This window comes from Oncorhynchus keta, chromosome 5, assembly GCF_023373465.1.
Source record: "Oncorhynchus keta strain PuntledgeMale-10-30-2019 chromosome 5, Oket_V2, whole genome shotgun sequence".
Classification (NCBI taxonomy): domain Eukaryota; kingdom Metazoa; phylum Chordata; class Actinopteri; order Salmoniformes; family Salmonidae; genus Oncorhynchus; species Oncorhynchus keta.
In genome coordinates, this window is record NC_068425.1 from 11,038,275 (window position 1) to 11,056,995 (window position 18,721).

Genomic DNA, 18,721 nt, shown 5'->3' on the forward strand with positions numbered 1-18,721 from the left:
GACACTAAGACAAAAAATACCAAGGCAATGTCCTTTTATCTCTACTCCAATAATGTTTTACTGTCATAGCAAAAAACACCAGATTCATCTTCAGTGCTGCAGCTGAGCATCTAGCTAGGCTCCCCCAGGGACATGCAGGACCAATGGGATTTCTCCCCCTTTCTTTTTACAATGGAGATTATTTATCTCAACCCTGGCAGTTGCTATAGTGACCTTCTAATCGCAGCATTTCCCTCCCAGCACTATGTCTTCAATAGGTAGTGTGTGATTTAAGGGGTTGGATAGAGATAGGCCAGCACACAGGTTGAACAATGGACTCGTGATTTGGCATGATGATGTGCCCCATGTGGCCATTCTAACTGTTTGTCCCCAGCCTCTGGACCAATACAACCCAAAGTCAAGGTCAGTATGTCCAAACAGGTTCCCTGTTATAAGGCCAGATCTTTTTGATATGAAATCCCTCCAGAATGCTATGGCTACTGTAGCCTGCTGCAAAGATAAAACTGTCACAGAAGAGATTATTTCTTCCTCTTTACAAGAGGTATGAATTTATGGCCATGATTTGGTGGCAAGAGAAAGGTCAAATGTTTCTTATGACATAATGATTTTGATGCTCTGTGACAGATCAGCATTAACCGGGCCCCAAAGCAGTTGGTGCAGCTCATTCCACCTGAATACACAGAGGGCGAGTTTACATAATCTGCTGTAGGACAATACCTAATGAATGTAAACACACATATCATTTTGAACAATGTTTTAAATATGATTTGATCATGCTGCAAAGCGCTGTGCTGTGCTGTGCGTGTGGTGGATCTAACAGCTTTGACATTAGAAAGCGGGACATGTTAACAAGTCGTCTGGTTCCAGTCAATAGCCGGACACTTAAAGGTCAATAAAATACAAAGTGATGCTGAGGAAGTGAAAGATCTAATCGATTTATTTCCCTATCCACCTTCTCCCTCGGTCTATTTCTCTCTCTCCCATTTATTTCTCTGTCATTCATATCCAACCTGGCATTATCTACACAGATGGGGAAAAAAACAAACATTTTAAGCAAAGACTCAATAGCTTATTAAAACATCTTATTCTCTATTCCACCTTACAATTCCTATTGCACATCATAAAGATCACTGTAGTCAAATGTACTGTGAACATAGTGACAAAGGTGTTACAATAAATACTGGCCATGTCCCCTCATAGAATATCTTCTACATTGTAGTACATGTTTTGTAATGTACCACTGGTTTTAAATGGAACACAAGGGCTGCATTTACTCAGGCAGCCCAATTCTGTTTCTTTTTTCTCCCACTAATTGGTCTTTTGGTCATTCACATCAGATTTTTACATCAGAGCTTTTTCAGAGCTGATCTGATTGGTCAAAAGACCAATTAGTGAAAAAGAATATCAGATCTGGGCTGCCTGTCTAAACCCCGCCAAGCAGCCACAGATATTGGGTCAGCAGGTAGCCTAATGGTTAGAGTGCTGGATTTGTAACCAAAAGGTTGCAAGATTGAATCCCCGAGCTGACAAGGTAAAAATATGTCGTTCTACCCCTGAACTAGGCAGTTAATTCACTATTCCTAGTCTGCCATTGAAAATAATAATTTGTTCTTAACTGACTTTCCTAGTTAAATAAAAGGTCAAAAATAAATATTGACATGTACTGTATATCTTGACATACACACTGAACTGACTCCGTGTCCCTATGGGGTTGATACAGAGAGGGAGGACCCAAGGACTGACAGACTGACCACCACAGCAAAAGAAATGGGTGTCACTCCAAAGTATTCAGGTAGAGATCAATATATCATCGTAGGGGTTTGGGGAGAGGTCTGGCACGTTTCTTCTGTCCCCACTGGCTTCAGACATGGGTATGATCACTTGACCTTCCCTTGTTTTGGCAATGGGAGAGGTGTGTTTGTGCTTACCTAACGTTTACACATGTGGAGAGCTGGCATAAGGACCTACAGTGGTAGTGAGAACAACATTGCTGTCCAACTACATTAAGAGAACAGGCTCCCCTTCCAAAAAAGGACATGGATGGGAAGCCAACAAATGAATAGCTGATTGAACTAAATTCACATCATTATGGTATGCTTGTTACAGTTCATTACAGTCCAGAAGAGTCTCCAGACAGATGTGGCTTTGGTGATTGCCACTATTATGGCAGGAGACTGACTCTGGCTTCAGTTCAGACAACAAGAGCACATGACACAGGACCTGCTCTGTACACAAAGGACAGAGAAAAGCTGTGAAGAACAGCGCTGAGCTGAGCTGTGGTGGTGGTCCAGAATCCAGTACCGTTCCATGATATTGTTCAGAACCTAATCTCTCTCCATTATCTGGAGCCGCTCCAGAGTATGATGTTATGATGTTCTGCCCACTGAAACCACCTGGGTGTGAATACTGTGCAGATAATCCAGAATATCATCCAGACTGTTGTTCCTCAGCATGCCACTCCTTTCTGTGACAATAGCCCTGTTTATACCTGCTGTTATCATCCTGATCTTGTCCTGATCTTGACCTGATCTTGTCTGTTTACACGTATAAGAACTGATCACAATCAGATCACAATGCATATTTTAATTGTCTACACTTCTCTAAAATGTGGGCACAATCAGAATGTGAACAAGATCAGGACAAAGGAAACAGGTTGGAACCAGGTATAAACAGGGCTAATGAGGCAGGACTCAGATGGGGACCGACACCTTTCTCCATTCGCTTATAAAATAGGGGGAAATGAGAGCTGTGCTTTGACATCAGTGATATGCAGATCCTATACCAGGAAACTCAGTTCTGAGAAACTCCAGCTCCTCCCACCTCACAGGCAGTAGGCTCAGTCAACATGGCTGCCTTATAGTTTCATAGCCTGCCATTACATACAGCACATGTTCTTTTACTGGAATAAATGGGTCACTGGTAGACAATTTACATTTCATCACACTGCAATTGAAGAGAATGTGATCATAGTGCTTTGTTTTATCCATGGTGTCTCTTTCTGTAATAAATGGGACACATCCCTTATTATACCCAGGACTGAGCTCTGTATCTGGGCTGGTCTACTATCCATGGTTCCCTTGGCTGTGCACAGGGATGGAGGAGTGAAAGAGAGACACGGACACACCACAATGTCCTCCTATATGATTGTCATATTCCGTGTCTGAACATCTTACATCCAAACTTCTCCAATCCTGTTCTGTATGGCTATTATTTCACTTCATCCACAAGTACAGTGCTCGACCCATCTCTACGGTGATGAAGTTTGAGAGGCTCTGATTGTGTGGATGATTGTATGGTATTAATGTAGCTGAAACTGTAAGCCCAGAAGGACAGAAACTGACCAGTGGTTGACACTCTTGGGATATACTGGATAATTACATCTGAAAGGCATTTCCCCCCCCCCACATCTATTGTGTTGTGGCGCTAATAATTCAATTCCATAATTCAGTTCAACTTTGAACAAGAAGGAAAAAAAATCACTCAACCATTTTTCGATTCAACATTTGTCTCTTTTGTAGGTTAAAAACAAGTACAGTAAAACCATGTAAATAAAACAAGAAAAAACAAGCAAAGTATTTCTCCTTTCCATGTACAGCGTGTGTCTGCTGTAGCCTACATCAACAGTCTACCCTCAGCTAAGATAGCGTTTCATCAAGATAAAGATAACAATAGCAACTTTGATAAAATGTCTATATTTACTCTATATTTTCTACATAGATCATTTGCCTTCTCTAGATGTATTTATTTAATAAAAATGTCCTTAAAATGTCTGAATACCATAGAGTTCCCATGTAATGATAGATAGATAGACAGACAGACAGAACACTGGAGATCAATAGGCTGGCTGGTTCACTGAGTAACTTACTGTGACTGGAGAGAATCACATTGGTATGGCAAAGAGACCTGATGACTTGGTTTAATATTCCCATAGACAAAGGCCTCAGAAACATGTACAGAATCAAAGAGATTTAAAAAGATGGAGGAGAAACAGTGCTGGGTTTGATCTAGAAGGGCAATAACATGGTCTTCACTGCAGGTGGCGCTGCTGCGTCACACACATGGAAATAATATTGCACTGACTGAACTGAAGGGAACAACATAACTGCATAGGATTTCCCCCATTTTGCTGTTGCTAAAGTAGACTGGTTGGGTGTAAGTGTTGGGTTTGGTAATAAACCAGCAAAGAGAGTTGGTGTTGGGATAAATCAGGAGACCCAAGTATTGGGGCCGGTCTGGTGGGGCTATTGAGTGTTTGTTTAAAAGGTGGGTCTACTTGTTTAGGAGAGAGGGGTATGGGAATATGATTATGTGTTCTACTGCACTTGCAACATCAATAACACTGGCTGTTCTGTGTAATCCATATAATCGCCGTGTCCTGCTCCTCTGTAAGGTGAAAGCCCAGCAATGTCAACACAGAGAGAGGGCTGAAGCATCATGAGAATGAGATTGACCATCAAGGAAAAACACATCACAACAACCCATCAGTTCAAATTACTCTTGGAATTGGCCTTTCAAATACAGTACGGTAGGCTGTACAGTATCTCTGTAGAGGTACAGCTACATTGTTCCGAATCAGATAAAGCCATCTCCCCACATCCTATATTCTCCTACTGTATAACCGTTCTAAACACAGACACATTGAACGTATTGCTTTTAAAAATGTAACTAGATCTGAGATTTAGATTCAGACCTGTCGCATGGATAATAACAACAATAAAATTGAATTGTTATAAGTTGATTGTTTGTGTGATTGAAAAATGCTAAATCAAACTGTCGTGAGTTTATGAAAAACCACGCCAGGAACAACAACAAAAAACGAGAACATATTTTCATTGCTTTCATAAGTAAATCTGTTTAAGGTGCTTTTAATGTGGTTGCCATGGCACTGTGCTTTGTTTCTTTCCCTCCATTCCTGATGATCCAATCTGTGATCTGGGAAATGTGTTCTCACACCCACACATTTCTCTGCACAGTGGAAACCTTTAATCGAGGATTGTAAACCCATCAAGTAATTTCTACCCCTTAGTGGTTTTTTTGAGCAAGGGGAAATTGTCATTCACTGCTATCCATCAGCTCCTGCTGAGATAGCTCAAGAGAAAATTAAGGACTATGGCTCAGGGAATACAATTGGGGGACCAAGCACTATAAAATCACTGGGATACAGGGAACCATGGCAGATTATAATATAAGACAGCTAGGCTTTTAAAAATGATTTTGTGCCGCCTGTTCCGCAACGAGAGAAATAGAGACAGTCAGAACCAATGCACCAGCACTGCTACGGAGCAAAGATATTTAATGAGGCAGATCTGCAACTTGAGACAAAATCAAGTTGACAAGCTGACCTTTTCAGGACCTTAATGAGTGCTTAATTCTGGGGATGCAAGGTAAAAAATGAATTATGAAAGGCCATGTTGGGCTGTGACTCAGAGAGAGAGAGAGAGAGAACGAGAAAAAGAAAGAGGGAGAGAAAGGGCTTAATCATCTATTCTACACATCAATTGAGAGCTCTGGGTTCCAATGACAAGAGCCCAGTAACAGTTTGGGAGATAGGGGCTTGGTGGAAAAATATGAGTTCATATAGTTCTGACAGATCCCACTCATAGACTTGGGTCCGTAGGACTGCAGATCTGCAGCGCCACATATGGCTGAAGAAAGTCACAAGCTCAGAGAGCATTGGGCTCACCTGCTAGCATCCCCTATATCGACCCATAACAACAAAAAGCAAGCCAACCAATAATAGAAACAATGTTCTGAGGAGTAGTATGACGTAAAGGGACCTTATTTGTGGCAACCACACTAAACAGATACATCTATTTTTGTTCTCTAATAAATTACACAATAATATTAAGAATCCAAACCAAATCGACCCATGAAATGGCTGTGTAAGAGAGAGGCCTCCTGGCTGCACCAGTCTGTCCGTGGAGGTGTGTCCCGTTCCTCAGGCCACCAACCACAGAAGAAGGAGCAGACAGATAGGGTGTGGTGGAGAGGAGGCAGGGCCTTGGCATTGGGGGTGTGTCCTCCATGATATGAGCAGTTGTTAGCTTCGTTCTCTCCATCCTGGTTTCTGTGGTCTGCATAGTTTGTGCGTGGCGTGGCCCTCGTCATGTGGGTCACAGTAATGGAGGCAGGGCAAGGGGGTTGGTAGAGGGGGACAGAGGGACGGGGGGCTGTACTGTGTCATTAATAAGGGGAGAAGATGATGGAGGGGTGCGTGGCCCTCAGGGGCCCCGGGGCGGGCCGGAACAGGGTGGGGCTCAGGAAGGGCGTCTGAAAGAAGGTGGTGCCCGCCGGGTGGCGCAGAGCCAGAGGATTGGTTGCCATGGTACACAAGGTGGGCTGGGTGAGGGGGCTGGGCAGGAAGCCAGTGGTCAGGCTCCTGGTCAGTTGCTTCTGGAATGCCAGTTTGGTCTGAAAGAGAATAGGAGAGAGCAGAGGAGAGCAGAGACAGAGTGCATGTCATTTCTTGAAGCGCACACATTTACTCAAAGTAGAGCACACATTTGCTCAGCAAACACGTTTCCCAGGGGACATTGCTCTTTTAGCACACATCGTTACCTTGGCTAAACATGCTCGTACATTTCTCCATACTAATATCCGTTCCCTCACCACAACTAGGGGACTTATGAACACTCTCACACAGTCAAGACAAAAGAACAAAGGACTGAACCACAGACACACAGACATGCTTAAACTCCAAACCCTTTACAAAGTTTACATTAGAGCAATCTTTTCTGGTGCTGTTCAATTCCCTGCACCTAGCCAGTTCCAGTGGTTAAGCCAGCTGTAGCCCTGACAGCCCACTTCTCCCCTGTCCCTGCCTGCACTGGGCCCTGCCACTCACCTGAGTAGAGAAAGAGGTGAGGTTGTACTGGCTGAACATTTTCTTCATGGCAGACACGGCCCCACCTGCATACCCAGTCCATCTCACAGTCTGCAGGGAGGATGGGAAGAGGTAGAGGAGATGGAGATGCAGAGGAGGGAGAAATAGGGATGTGGAGGTGGGGTGGAGCGGAGCGGAGGAGATGGTGACAAGGAGAGGTTCAAGGGGAGGTGCGCACATGACAGGAGCACAAAAGTGATTAATACAGAGTGCTGATTCAGGCTGCAGGCTTTGTCAGTAGGGGTAGTGCTGGGGGTATTTCAGCCTCCAGTCTCAGGTACAGGGGACCCATTCACTACCACAAAGCAGTGTCCTTAACCTCTCTGACAGCACAGGCATACATGCAGGCAAGCTGCTTCACAGGAGAGACAACCCCCTAGGGAGTATCAATGAGGTGTGTGTGTGTGTGTGTGTGTGTCAGGGTTGGAGACAATTACATTAAAATGCAGTCATTTCAGGAGATAAATATACATTTTATTCAGAGATCAAACATGATTGGCCATTATTTTCTTAGAGGATTTTCCAAATGTGTGGGTCTTAAACTTGAATTAACCTCAAACCGTGCGTGCGACTGCACGTGTGTGTCTACATGAACATTCATGTAATGGATGTGTGTGTGTGTGTGTGTGCCGTTTCTCACCGATAAGCTGGAGGTAGGCTGGCTCTTGTTGTGGGGACTGAACTTGGGTTTGGGGGGCTTTCCTGCCAGACGGTCCTTGTGTCTCCTGCTGTTCATGTGCTGAGGAGATCAGAGGAGAAACATTAGTCTGCTAGTTATTAATGTTGGATTTATCTAGTGAACCATGCCTGATGTGTACAAAAAAAATATTAAGTTGCTTTTGCCCTCAGAACAGACTAAATTTGTCAGGGCATGGACTTCACAAGGTGTCGAAAGCGTTCCACAGGGATGTTGGCCCATGTTGACTCCAATGCTTCCCACAGTTGTGTCAAGTTGGCTGGATGTCCTTTGGGTGGTGGATAGATACACACAGGAAACTGTTGGGCGTGAAAAACAGTGTTGAGGTTCTTGACACACTCCCGTATGAGCTCGGGAGAGGTGAAGGTCGAGAGCCACGCGTCCGCCGAAACACAACCCAACCCAGCCACACTGCTTCTTAACACAGCACGCATCCAACCCGGAAGCCAGCCGCACCAATGTGTCAGAGGAAACACCGTACACCCAGAGCCTGGGCTCGAACCCAGAGTCTCTGGTGGCACAGCTAGCCCTGCGATGCAGTGCCTTAGACCACTGCAGCACCCGGGAGGCCCGGCACTTTAATATTTTGTCTTGCCCATTCACCCTCTGAATGTCACGCATGCACAATCCATGTCTCAATTGGGTCAAGGCTTAAAAATCCTTCTTTAACCTGTCTCCTCCACTTCATCTACACTGATTGACGTGGATTTAACAATTGACATCAACAAGGGATCATAGCTTTCACCTGGTCAGTCTATGTCATGGAAAGAGCAGGTGTTCTTAAGGTTTCGTACACTCAGTCAACCGTATTGTACACTTAATATGCACTATCTGAAAAAAATATTTAGAGGACACAAAACCACAAAGAAAACCTACTACAACTTCCCTCTATCTACAGTATGCACGTCTATTTCTCTCTCCTCTGTTCTACTATCAACTGGCTAATCCTAGTTCAGAGGAGGTTTTAACAGTGCCATTGGAATACACTACTAAGGCTTGTTGTAGGCAAGGTTGCTACACATGCCCATATATCTACTGTATCTTTTCCATGACCAGCTCGTCTGAGAGAGCTGCAAAACTTTCCAGAACCATCCCATCATACGATTACATCTACGATTGAATAAACATCACCAGGGAAGCAATTACCGTGAAACAGCCTAGAAAAGAAGTTCAATAAAACCATGTGCCTAGATTACCACACCATAAACACGTCAATTAACATACGTCTAACAGCTCTTACAGGCTCAAATAGACAGTTCTGAGTGAATCACCATGCCATCTGATATACATCTGTTTAGTGTGGGAATGCTTTTTCCAGAATGGCTTTATTGTAATAAAAATGCAGTCGCTGCCACTGTGCCAGGTGAATTCAAACACACATTTCCACTGCTAGCATCACCTCAGGAATAGTAAACCTTCTACTTTAACATGTGTAAAGAGCATTTAATAAGTTTGTTATTACATCATGGGTCCTGTGCTACCTTTAAAAGTGGGATGGCTGAGGTAGTGACGCCATAGGCACAGTGCATTCGGAAAGTATTCAGACCCCTTCCCTTTTTCCACATTTTGTTATGCTACAGCCTTATTCTAAAATTGATTAAATATTTTTTCCCCCAGATCAATCTCCACACAATACCCCATAACGACAAAGCAAAAACTGTTTTTTAGAAATGTTTGATAATTTATTAAAAATAAAAACAAATACCCTATTTACATAAGTATTCAGACCCACGGACAACCATCTCTGCAGCACTCCACCAATCAGGCCTTTATGGTAGAGTGGCCAGACGGAAGCCACTCCTCAGTAGAAGGCACATGACAGCCCGCTTGGAGTTTGCCAAAAGGCACCTAAAGGACTCTCAGACCATGAGAAACAAGATTATCTGGTCTGATGAAACACAGCAGTGGATTTCGAATAAGTCTCAATGTCCTTGAGTGGCCAAGCCAGAGCCCGGACTTGAATCCGATCGAACATCTCTGGAGAGACCTGAAAATAGCTGTGCAGCGACGCTACCTATCCAACCTGACAGAGCTTGAGAGGATCTGCAGAAAAGAATGGGAGAAACTCCCCAAATACAGGTGTTCCAAGCTTGTAGCGTCATACCCAAGAAGACTCAAGACTGTAATCACCGCTAAAGATGCTTCAACAAAATATTCAACTTACAGTTGAAGTCGGAAGTTTACATACACCTTAGACAAATACATTTAAATACATTTTTCACAATTCCTGGCACTTAATTCCTCAAAGAATCCCTGTCTTAGGTCAGTTAGGATCAACAATTTAATTTCAGCTTCTATTTCTTTCATCACATTCCCAGTGGGTCAGAAGTTTTCATATACTTAATTAGTATTTGGTAGCATTACCTTTAAATTGTTTAATTTGGGTCAAATGTTTTGGGTAGCCTTCCACAACCTTCCCACAATGAGTTGGGTGAATTTAGGCCCATTCCTCCTGGCAGAGCTGGGGTAACTGAGTCAGGTTTGTAGGCCTCCTTGCTCGCGCACGCTTTTTCAATTCTGCCCACAAATGTTCTATATGATTGAGGTCAGGACTTTGTGATGGTCACTCCAATACCTTGACTTTGTTGTCCTTAAGCCATTTTGCCACAACTTTGGAAGTATGCTTGGGGTCATTCTCCATTTGGAAGACCCATTTGCGACCAAGCTTTAACTTCCTGACTGATGTCTTGAGATGTTGCTTCAATATATCCACATAATATTCCCTCCACATGATGCCATCTATTTTGTGAAGTGCACCAGTCCCTCCTGCAGCAAAGCACCCACACACCATGATGCTGCCACCCCCGTGCTTCACGGTTGGGATGGTGTTCTTCGGCTTGCAAGCCTCCCCCTTTTTCCTCCAAACAGTTCTATTTTTGTTTCAACAGATCAGAGGATATTTCTCCAAAAAGTAATCTTTGTCACCATGTGCAGTTTCAAACCGTAGTCTGGCTTTATGGCGGTTTTGGAGCACTGGCTTCTTCCTTGCTGAGCGGCCTTTCAGGTTGTGTCGATACAGGACTCGTTTTACTGTGGATATAGATACTTTTGTACATGTTTCCTCCAGCAACTTCACAAGGTGTTCTGGGATTGATTTGCACCTTTCACACCAACGTACGTTCATCTCTAGGAGCCAGAACGAGTCTCCTTCCTGAGCGGTATGACGGCTGCATGGTCCCATGGTGTTAATACTTGCGTACTATTGTTTGTACAGATGAACATGGTACCTTCAGGCATTTGGAAATTGCTCCCAAGGATGAACCAGACTTGTGGAGGTCTACAATTTTTTTTCTGAGGTCTTGGCTGAATTTAAAAAACAACTTTCTCATGATGTCAAGCAAAGAGGCACTGATTTTAAGTTAGGCTTTGAAACACATCCACATGTACACCTCCAATTGACTCAAGCGATGTCAATTAGACTATGAAAAGCTTCTAAAGCCATGACATAATTTTCTGAATTTTTCCAAGCTGTTTAAATGCACAGTCAACTTAGTGTATGTAAACTAATAACCCACTGGAATTGTGATAGAGTGAATTATTAGTGAAATAATCTGTCTGTAAACAATTGTTGGAAAAAGGAACTTGTGTCATGCACAAAGTAAATGTCCTAACAGACTTGCCAAAACTAGTTTCTTAACAATACATTTGTGGAGTGGTTGAAAAACAAGTTTTAATGACTCCAACCTAAGTGTATGTACACTTCCGACATCAACTGTATGTAAATGTAATATTTCTGTTTTTTTTATTTGATATATTTACTAAAAAACGATTTAATCAATTTTAAAAGAAGGCTGTAATGTAACAAAATGTGGAAAAAGTCCAAGAAATCAAGTGTTCATTTTGTTTGAAGAGGTAGTTCTATAGTCTGTCCTTTCAATATCTACTGTAGTGACATCATCTGTCTGTCTGTGTGTGTCAAATCAAAATGTATTTGTCATGTGACAGGATACACCTGAAAAAGAGATTTCAATCTCAACGTGACCTTAAATAAAGGATGAATAACTGATAACCCCACACAAAGCCAAAAACACTGCAGGACAAGGGGCATTTGAATGAGAGTCTTATTCGGTTAGCACTTTCTATCAAGCACTTCTCAGGGTGTGCAAAATTACCTACAAACACCCTCTCTTTCCTCTTCTCACCATTCATGTCACGCCAACAGCGCCAGGAGTACTGAGTAGCCCAGAGGGTCATATCTCTCCCTGTCTATCTCCCCATGGCTACGTTCACAATATTTTCCACTCTTTCCAGCCATTTTGAGCTCCATCAATTCAGAACACTGTCAGGACACGTTTAGTGGAGGAGGAAAGAGACCCAGTGTGTCAGATCTCTACATAGACTAGTGGCACACTGGCCTCACTGTGAGAGAACATGAAACCAGATCTTGTCCAGTCCAATCACCTCAGATCCACTCAGGAAGTCAACATACGAAATTATACCTCAGCTGTTTCACTTCTCTCCCCACTGCTGAACCCTGCTCACCCTGTGAAACCCCCAGTCCTCCCCTGCCACCCTCCCCTCAACCCCGAGCCTCCTCACCTGGCTGAGCTGGGTCTCCGAGTTGACGTAGATCTCACACACCTCGCAGTGGAAGTTCTTGCTGGCCACCCCCACGCTGCCCTTTGTGCCCAGGCGCTTGCTCTTGCAGGCCGAGCGCCCCCCAGCCCCCGCCATCTTCCCCCGGCGCCGCGGCTGGACGCTCTGGCCCTCCAGCATTTGTTTGTGCTTCGTACCTGGAGGAGTGGATTTGGAGGAAGCGAATGTCAGATACACTCTGGAGCAGGTACAGTATATATATACACAGTTGAAGTTGGAAATTGACATACACTTAAGTTGGAATCATTAAAACTCATTTTTCAACCACTCCACACATTTCTTGTTAACAAACAATAGTTTTGGCAAGTCGTTTAGGACATCTACTTTGTGCATGAGACAAGTAATTTTTCCAACAATTGTTTACAGACAGATTATTTCACTTATAATTCACTGTATCACAATGCCAGTGGGTCATTATTTTACATACACTACGTTGACTGTGCCTTTAAAGAGCTTGGAAAATTCCAGAAAATTATGTCATGGCTTTAGAAGCTTCTGATCGGCTAATTGTCATAATTTGAGTGAATTGGAGGTGTACCTGTGGATGTATTTCAAAGCCTACCTTCAAACTCAATGGCTCTTTGCTTCACATAATGGAAAAATCAAAAGAAATCAGCCAAAACAATTGTAGACCTCCACAAGTCTGGTTCATCCTTGGGAGCAATTTCCAAACGCCTGAAGGTACCACATTCGTCTGTACAAACAATAGTACGCAAGTATAAACACCATGGGACCACGCAACCGTCATAGTGCTCAGGAAGGAGACGCATTCTGTCTCCTGGAGATTAATGTACTTTGGAGAAAAAAGTGAAAATCAATCCCAGAACAACAGCAAAGGACCTTGTGAAGATGCTGGAGGAAACAGATACAAAAGTATCTATATCCACAATAAAACGAGTCCTATAGCGACATAACCTGAAAGGCCGCTCAGCAAGGAAGAAGCCACTGCTCCAAATCCACCATTAAAAAAGCCAGACTACGGTTTACAACTGCACATGGGGACAAAGATCGTACTTTTTGGAGAAATATCCTCTGGTCTGATGAAACAAAAATAGAACGTTTTGGCCATAATGACCATTGTTATGTTTGGAGGAAAAATGGGGAGGCTTGCAAGCCGAAGAACACCATCCCAACCGTGAAGCACGGGGGTGGCAGCATCATGTTGTGTGGGTGCTTTGCTGCAGGAGGGACTGGTGCACTTCACAAAATAGATGGCATCATGAGGGGGAAAATTGTGTGGATATATTGAAGCAACATCTCAAGACATCAGTCAGAAAGTTAAAGCTTGGTCGCAAATGGATCTTCCAAATGGAGAATGACCCCAAGCATACTTCCAAAGTTGTGGCAAAATGGCTTAAGGACAACAAAGTCAAGGTATTGGAGAGGCCATCACAAAGTCCTGAACTCATTCCCATAGGAAATTGGTGGGCAGAACTGCAAAAGTGTGTGCGAGCAAGGAGGCCTACAAACCTGACTCAGTTACACCAGCTCTGTCAGGAGGAATGGGCCAAAATTCACCCAACTTATTGTGGGGAGCTTGTGGAAAGCTACCTGAAACATTTGACCAAGTTAAACCATTTAAAGGCAATGCTACCAAATACTATTTGAGTGTATGTAAACTTCTGACCCACTGGGAATTTGATGAAAGAAATAAAAGCTGAAATAAATAATTCTCTCTACTATTAGTCTGACATTTCTTATTCTTAAAATAAAGTGGTCATCCTAACTGACCTAAGACAGGGAATTGTTATGAGGATTAAATGTCAGGAATTGTGAAAAACTGAGTTTAAGTGTATTTGGCTGAGGTGTATGTAAACATCTGACTTCAACTGTATATATATTTGTCATTGGGGCAGAGAGAAAATTGCCATTTTAAAGCTAATTTCCTGCTATTCTACACATTTTCTGTATATTTATTTTTTCTCAGTTTTAAAGCTAATAAACTGTAATAAAAATAAATAAATCATGGCTTATGATGTGATCTTATGCTATCTGAGGGGGCTGCGGGGTGTGCTACGCCAGAGACTGTTGTGTTTGTACCACTGTTGTGTGCCTCCAGCTGAGATGTAGAGTTGACCGTGACCTTGCACACGGGACAGTGGAGGTGTGGCTTGATCCTCTTGGGGTCCTTGTCATCCTCACCCCCCTCTGTACTGGAAGTGTCTGGCTGGCTACCTGACTCCAGGGCTGTTCCAGGGGCCTCTGGGCCTTGCTCGGGACCACTGGTGTCTGAGGCTCCGCTCTCTGAGGCCTGTGAGGAGGGGGACACCTCTCCCTGGGGCCCGGGGGACAGGGTGGCCAGCTCCATGGAGGACACCTCAGATACAGGGGTCAGCATCACAGAGCTGCTGCTGCCGGGGCTTTTGCCCAGCTTCACAGCCTCACAATTCACCACTCGCTCCAGGTCAGCAGGCAGCAAATCTGGGGAGGGGAAGGAGAGGAGGCAGTGGTCAGTCACTGAACATTACACTGGTGGTTACGGAAGAGCGAAGAGCTTAATGCATGAAGAAAGCCACCGAGGTCTACAGTTGCTGTGTTAATCTCGTCTGTACCTCTAGTCTGTACCTCTGATAGTATAGCTGAAATGATAACATATGACATGCATTGGTAAATGCTCATTCCAAAGTACTGCCTTCAAACACTTCATATTACAGAACAGGTTTATAGATTATGGTAACAGATTGTAAAAGCAGCAATACATTTGTGAGTGAAAAGTGACATCAAATGATGGTTGTTCTCATTTGAGGCTAACTTGGAGAATTTGCTCATTTCTGTTCAGTCATTTATCTATAAATGATCATGAAGAGTTTGAAGACAAAACATTGGAATGAACATTTTCCAATGCATTTCATGTGTTAGCTCTGTGGCATTTCAGCTATACTATCAGTCTTTGTTATTAACCCCGAGGGACAGACTAGACTAACACAGGGTAGATATTCTCTCTCTCTTTCTCTCCATCTCTCTTCAAATATCAACTTAAGGTCCTAGGGCTCAGTCAATTTAAACAAATGCATTGACTGCCGGGCCCAGCCCATAAGTCACTGGAGCTGCATTACGCACACACACACACACACATTTTGTGATGTTTTGGACTTCGGCTAGGGGTTTTTCGGCTGTTCAGGCACAGAACATTTTTTTCTGGAGGCAAGCCGAAGTTCGGAGCCGTAATCTACGCCCCTTCATCTGTGATTGTTCAACAGTAGGGATCCTTTAATAAAGTCTTTGTCATTCAACAAGAGACGACTCGTTTTCATGCAAATTTTCCATTGAAAAAAACTGCACCAAACATCTGTTAGATGTAAAATTGCGTGACTAAGATGTCTTCGGCAAAAACGTACAAATTAATGACAGATTTGATTCTGACTATTTTGAGTGCATACTGGCTATGTATGCATAGCCTGTGCATACTGGCTATACTGGCTATGTCATCTCAAAATGGAAAAACAGTACAATTGCCGTCATTTCTCGTTTTTAAAGTGAAGGTCTTTTAAGGGAGTTTGCGAGCACACTCGGTCGGTTCGGCTAGTCGAGTTCAGATAGGCGCCAGCCGAACTGAAGCACGCTCTCAAACACCCTCCACAATCCTACTGGCCCCATTGATTTTCTCTTCTAAGTCCCAGAGTAAATTCATCATGGAGATAAGGACTCTTCCTTATCGTTCTCCTTCCGGAGGAGAAGGAACCCGAGAAGGCTGAGATTAGATAATCCTTCCTCTCTGTAATGTAATGCGAGACTGAACCCTGGGAGATTCAGGTCCCCCCTCCAGCAGGGGATTGGTATGATCCTGGGCTTATGTGAAAGACAAAGATCGGGCCACCTGAGAAGACTCTGGAGGGGATGGATAGCGATCAATGGATTTAGCAGGAGGCCCAGAGAGGAGGACAGAGGATTGGGGGAATTAGTCCCTCCTCAGACGCCTTAAACTCACGAAGGGTTTTATTCTGAGCAAGAATGTTTAAGATATCGTATCGGTGTTCACTTAAAGAAAAAGTATTCACACCCTTGACTTTTTCCACATGTTGTAGTGTTACAGACTGAATTTAAAATGGATTAAATTGAGATTGTGTCACAATACCCCATCGTCTCTAAGTTGAATAACTTTTTGCAATATGTTTACAAATTCACTAAAAATGAAAAGTTCAAAAGTCTTGAGTCAATAAGTATTCAACAGCTTTGTTATGGCAAGTGTGAACGGACCAAGTCATTTTGGTCAATACAAACACTCCAACATAATGAAAATCTCCCAAGGAAAAACATAGATCTTCTCGAGATGAAACAGGAACACGATACGATTATCATTAAACTACAACAAAAGTCACGGGTTTGTCACCGTCTTAATGGTTCTTCATGGTTAGCTTCTCTCTCTTGGTAGCCATCTTCCAGAGATAGGTTTATCCTCCTTCTTGCTGTTTCCCTCCTCTCTCTTGTAGGGAAAAGATAATAGGTCATTAGTACCATCAGCTGTGCTTAATTGCCTCAGGTCCCCTTGACTCACATGCCTAGCTGGGCTACTATCCGTGAGTCCAGCCTGCCCTCTGGTGGTACTTCCACACAAGCCTAAATAAGCTCTGGAGTAAAAATGTGCTTAACAAGTCACATAATAAGTTGCATGGATTCACTCTGTGTGCAATAATAGTCTTTAACATTATTTTTTTATGACTACCTCATCTCTGTAAGGTCCCATTCCAGTTACTACAAAGATGCAGGCGTCCTTCCTAACTAAGTTGCCGGAGAGGAAGGAAACCGCTCAGAGATTTCACCAGGAATCCAATGGTGACATTAAAACAGTTACAGAGTTTAATGGCTGTGATCGGAGAAAACTGAGGAGGGATCAACAAAATTGTAGTTACTCCACAATACTAAATGACAGAGTGAAAAGAAGAAAGCCTGTATAGAATAAAAAATATTCCAAAACATGCATCCTGTTTGCAATAAGGCACTAAAGTAAAACTGCAAAGTGGCAAAGAAATTAACTTTATGTCCTGAATACAAGGCGTTATGTCCCCTTGTCCGTGAGAGATTTACATGGTTATCAAAACGTCACGTCAGGGTAAGTCTACACGAAACACAGCGCTTATTTGAAGTGTTTCTAAAATTCCCTATGGGAAAATGAATGGTGGAAAAATGATTGTAACCATTTCCCTGTTTGACCACCAGGCTTTATGGGTATTACAACACCTCCACTGAGGGGCTCTATAAATACTGTGTAAGGACTAACTCTGTAGGAACTTCTGGTAAGTTCTTCCCACATTGGTGCACATTATACAGATAGATATAAAACATGATCCAGCATGACTTTGAATTGTCCAACAACTCAAAATCAAATAGTATCCTTACGTCTTAGACCTCAAATGTCTTAAAAAGAGAAAACGACCATGGCAGTGATGTTGCAGAGTAGCACGACACAGATACATCTTTGGGTAAGCAGAAGGATTGCCTTTGGACAACACCTTCTGTCAGTCAGTGTCCTCCTCACTCATTCCAAATGTTCCCTGACTTTTAGTGACTGTCACCCCAACGCTGGCTGTCAGCTCTAAGGCCAGTGTATTGGCAGGGAAGAGCCCCACACTGTCTGAGGAGTGGAGGGCTACAAATCCCTCTCCTGCAAAGAATCGATGTTCAAATCGATGTCTTGTTGCGAGTCATTCGTTTATTTGACCATGGAAAGGCAGAACAGTCCAATTAAATCAGTGTGTAGGGCTCAGACTGTAAACCGTGCAGTATCTGAATACTGTATCTGTAAACTGTAGAGTCAGAGAGTATTGACTACATGACAGAGCTGACTGTTGTCATAGAGCTAGTAGCTATATTAATATTCTGATTAGAAGACTGTTAAACAAGCTCACACACTAGCGGAGTAGTGGTGAGCCCTCACAACCATGTTCATTAAACCAGCAGTGTGTACGCACGCACACACACACACACACACACACACACACACACACACACACACACACACACACACACACACACACACACACACACACACACACACACACACACACACACACACACACACACACACACACACACACACACACACACACACACACACACACACACACACACCAGCTTATCTAGAATCACTAGTCCGTGACACTCTTAAAGAAAATGGACAACTTCCTCAAGGGAAATCCACACTATATTTCATCATTACAGAGGCGTCTGAGTTCTGTTCCCCTTGGAGACAGCTTCAACAAAAGAGTCAATCAAACGCTGAGGTGATTGATGGTTGTCATTGACGATGCCGGCCGGCCCAGTGTCTCTAGGCACCAGTATGCCGATCTCTCGCTCTCTCTCGCGCTCTCTCTCGCGCTCTCTTCTCAAATGGAAAATCATTCAATAAAATAATAATAATCATTTATATCAGCCTAATCGAGGTGTAGATTACATGACACATGCCAATGTTCTAACTTGTAACACAGCTGCTAATGCGACTCGGCTAGTCGGCTAGTGTGGATATGATGGAATCTAGCCCTTGATTGGTTCCCAATGGGCGACAACATGGGCATTATGGACAGATTGGCACCTGCCATGCTGAGTTT

The 18,721-nt window shown here is 43.4% G+C and overlaps 1 protein-coding gene across 4 annotated transcripts in view; it reads right to left on the reverse strand.

Annotated features, from left to right (window-relative positions):
• Positions 1–915: 915 nt before the first annotated feature.
• LOC118370462 (zinc finger protein 385C-like) overlaps positions 916–18,721 on the reverse strand; it is a 254,826-nt gene continuing 237,020 nt past the window's right edge. For all 4 annotated transcript variants that reach the window (XM_052518699.1, XM_052518702.1, XM_052518701.1 and 1 more), the window contains 5 exons: positions 14,217–14,597; positions 12,120–12,313; positions 7,524–7,622; positions 6,845–6,934; positions 916–6,411 (listed from right to left, as the gene is read on the reverse strand). In XM_052518699.1, coding sequence (XP_052374659.1) covers positions 6,184–6,411; positions 6,845–6,934; positions 7,524–7,622; positions 12,120–12,313; positions 14,217–14,597 — 992 coding nt within the window. In that variant the 3' untranslated portion in view covers positions 916–6,183. The remainder of the gene's footprint in view (positions 6,412–6,844; positions 6,935–7,523; positions 7,623–12,119; positions 12,314–14,216; positions 14,598–18,721) is intronic.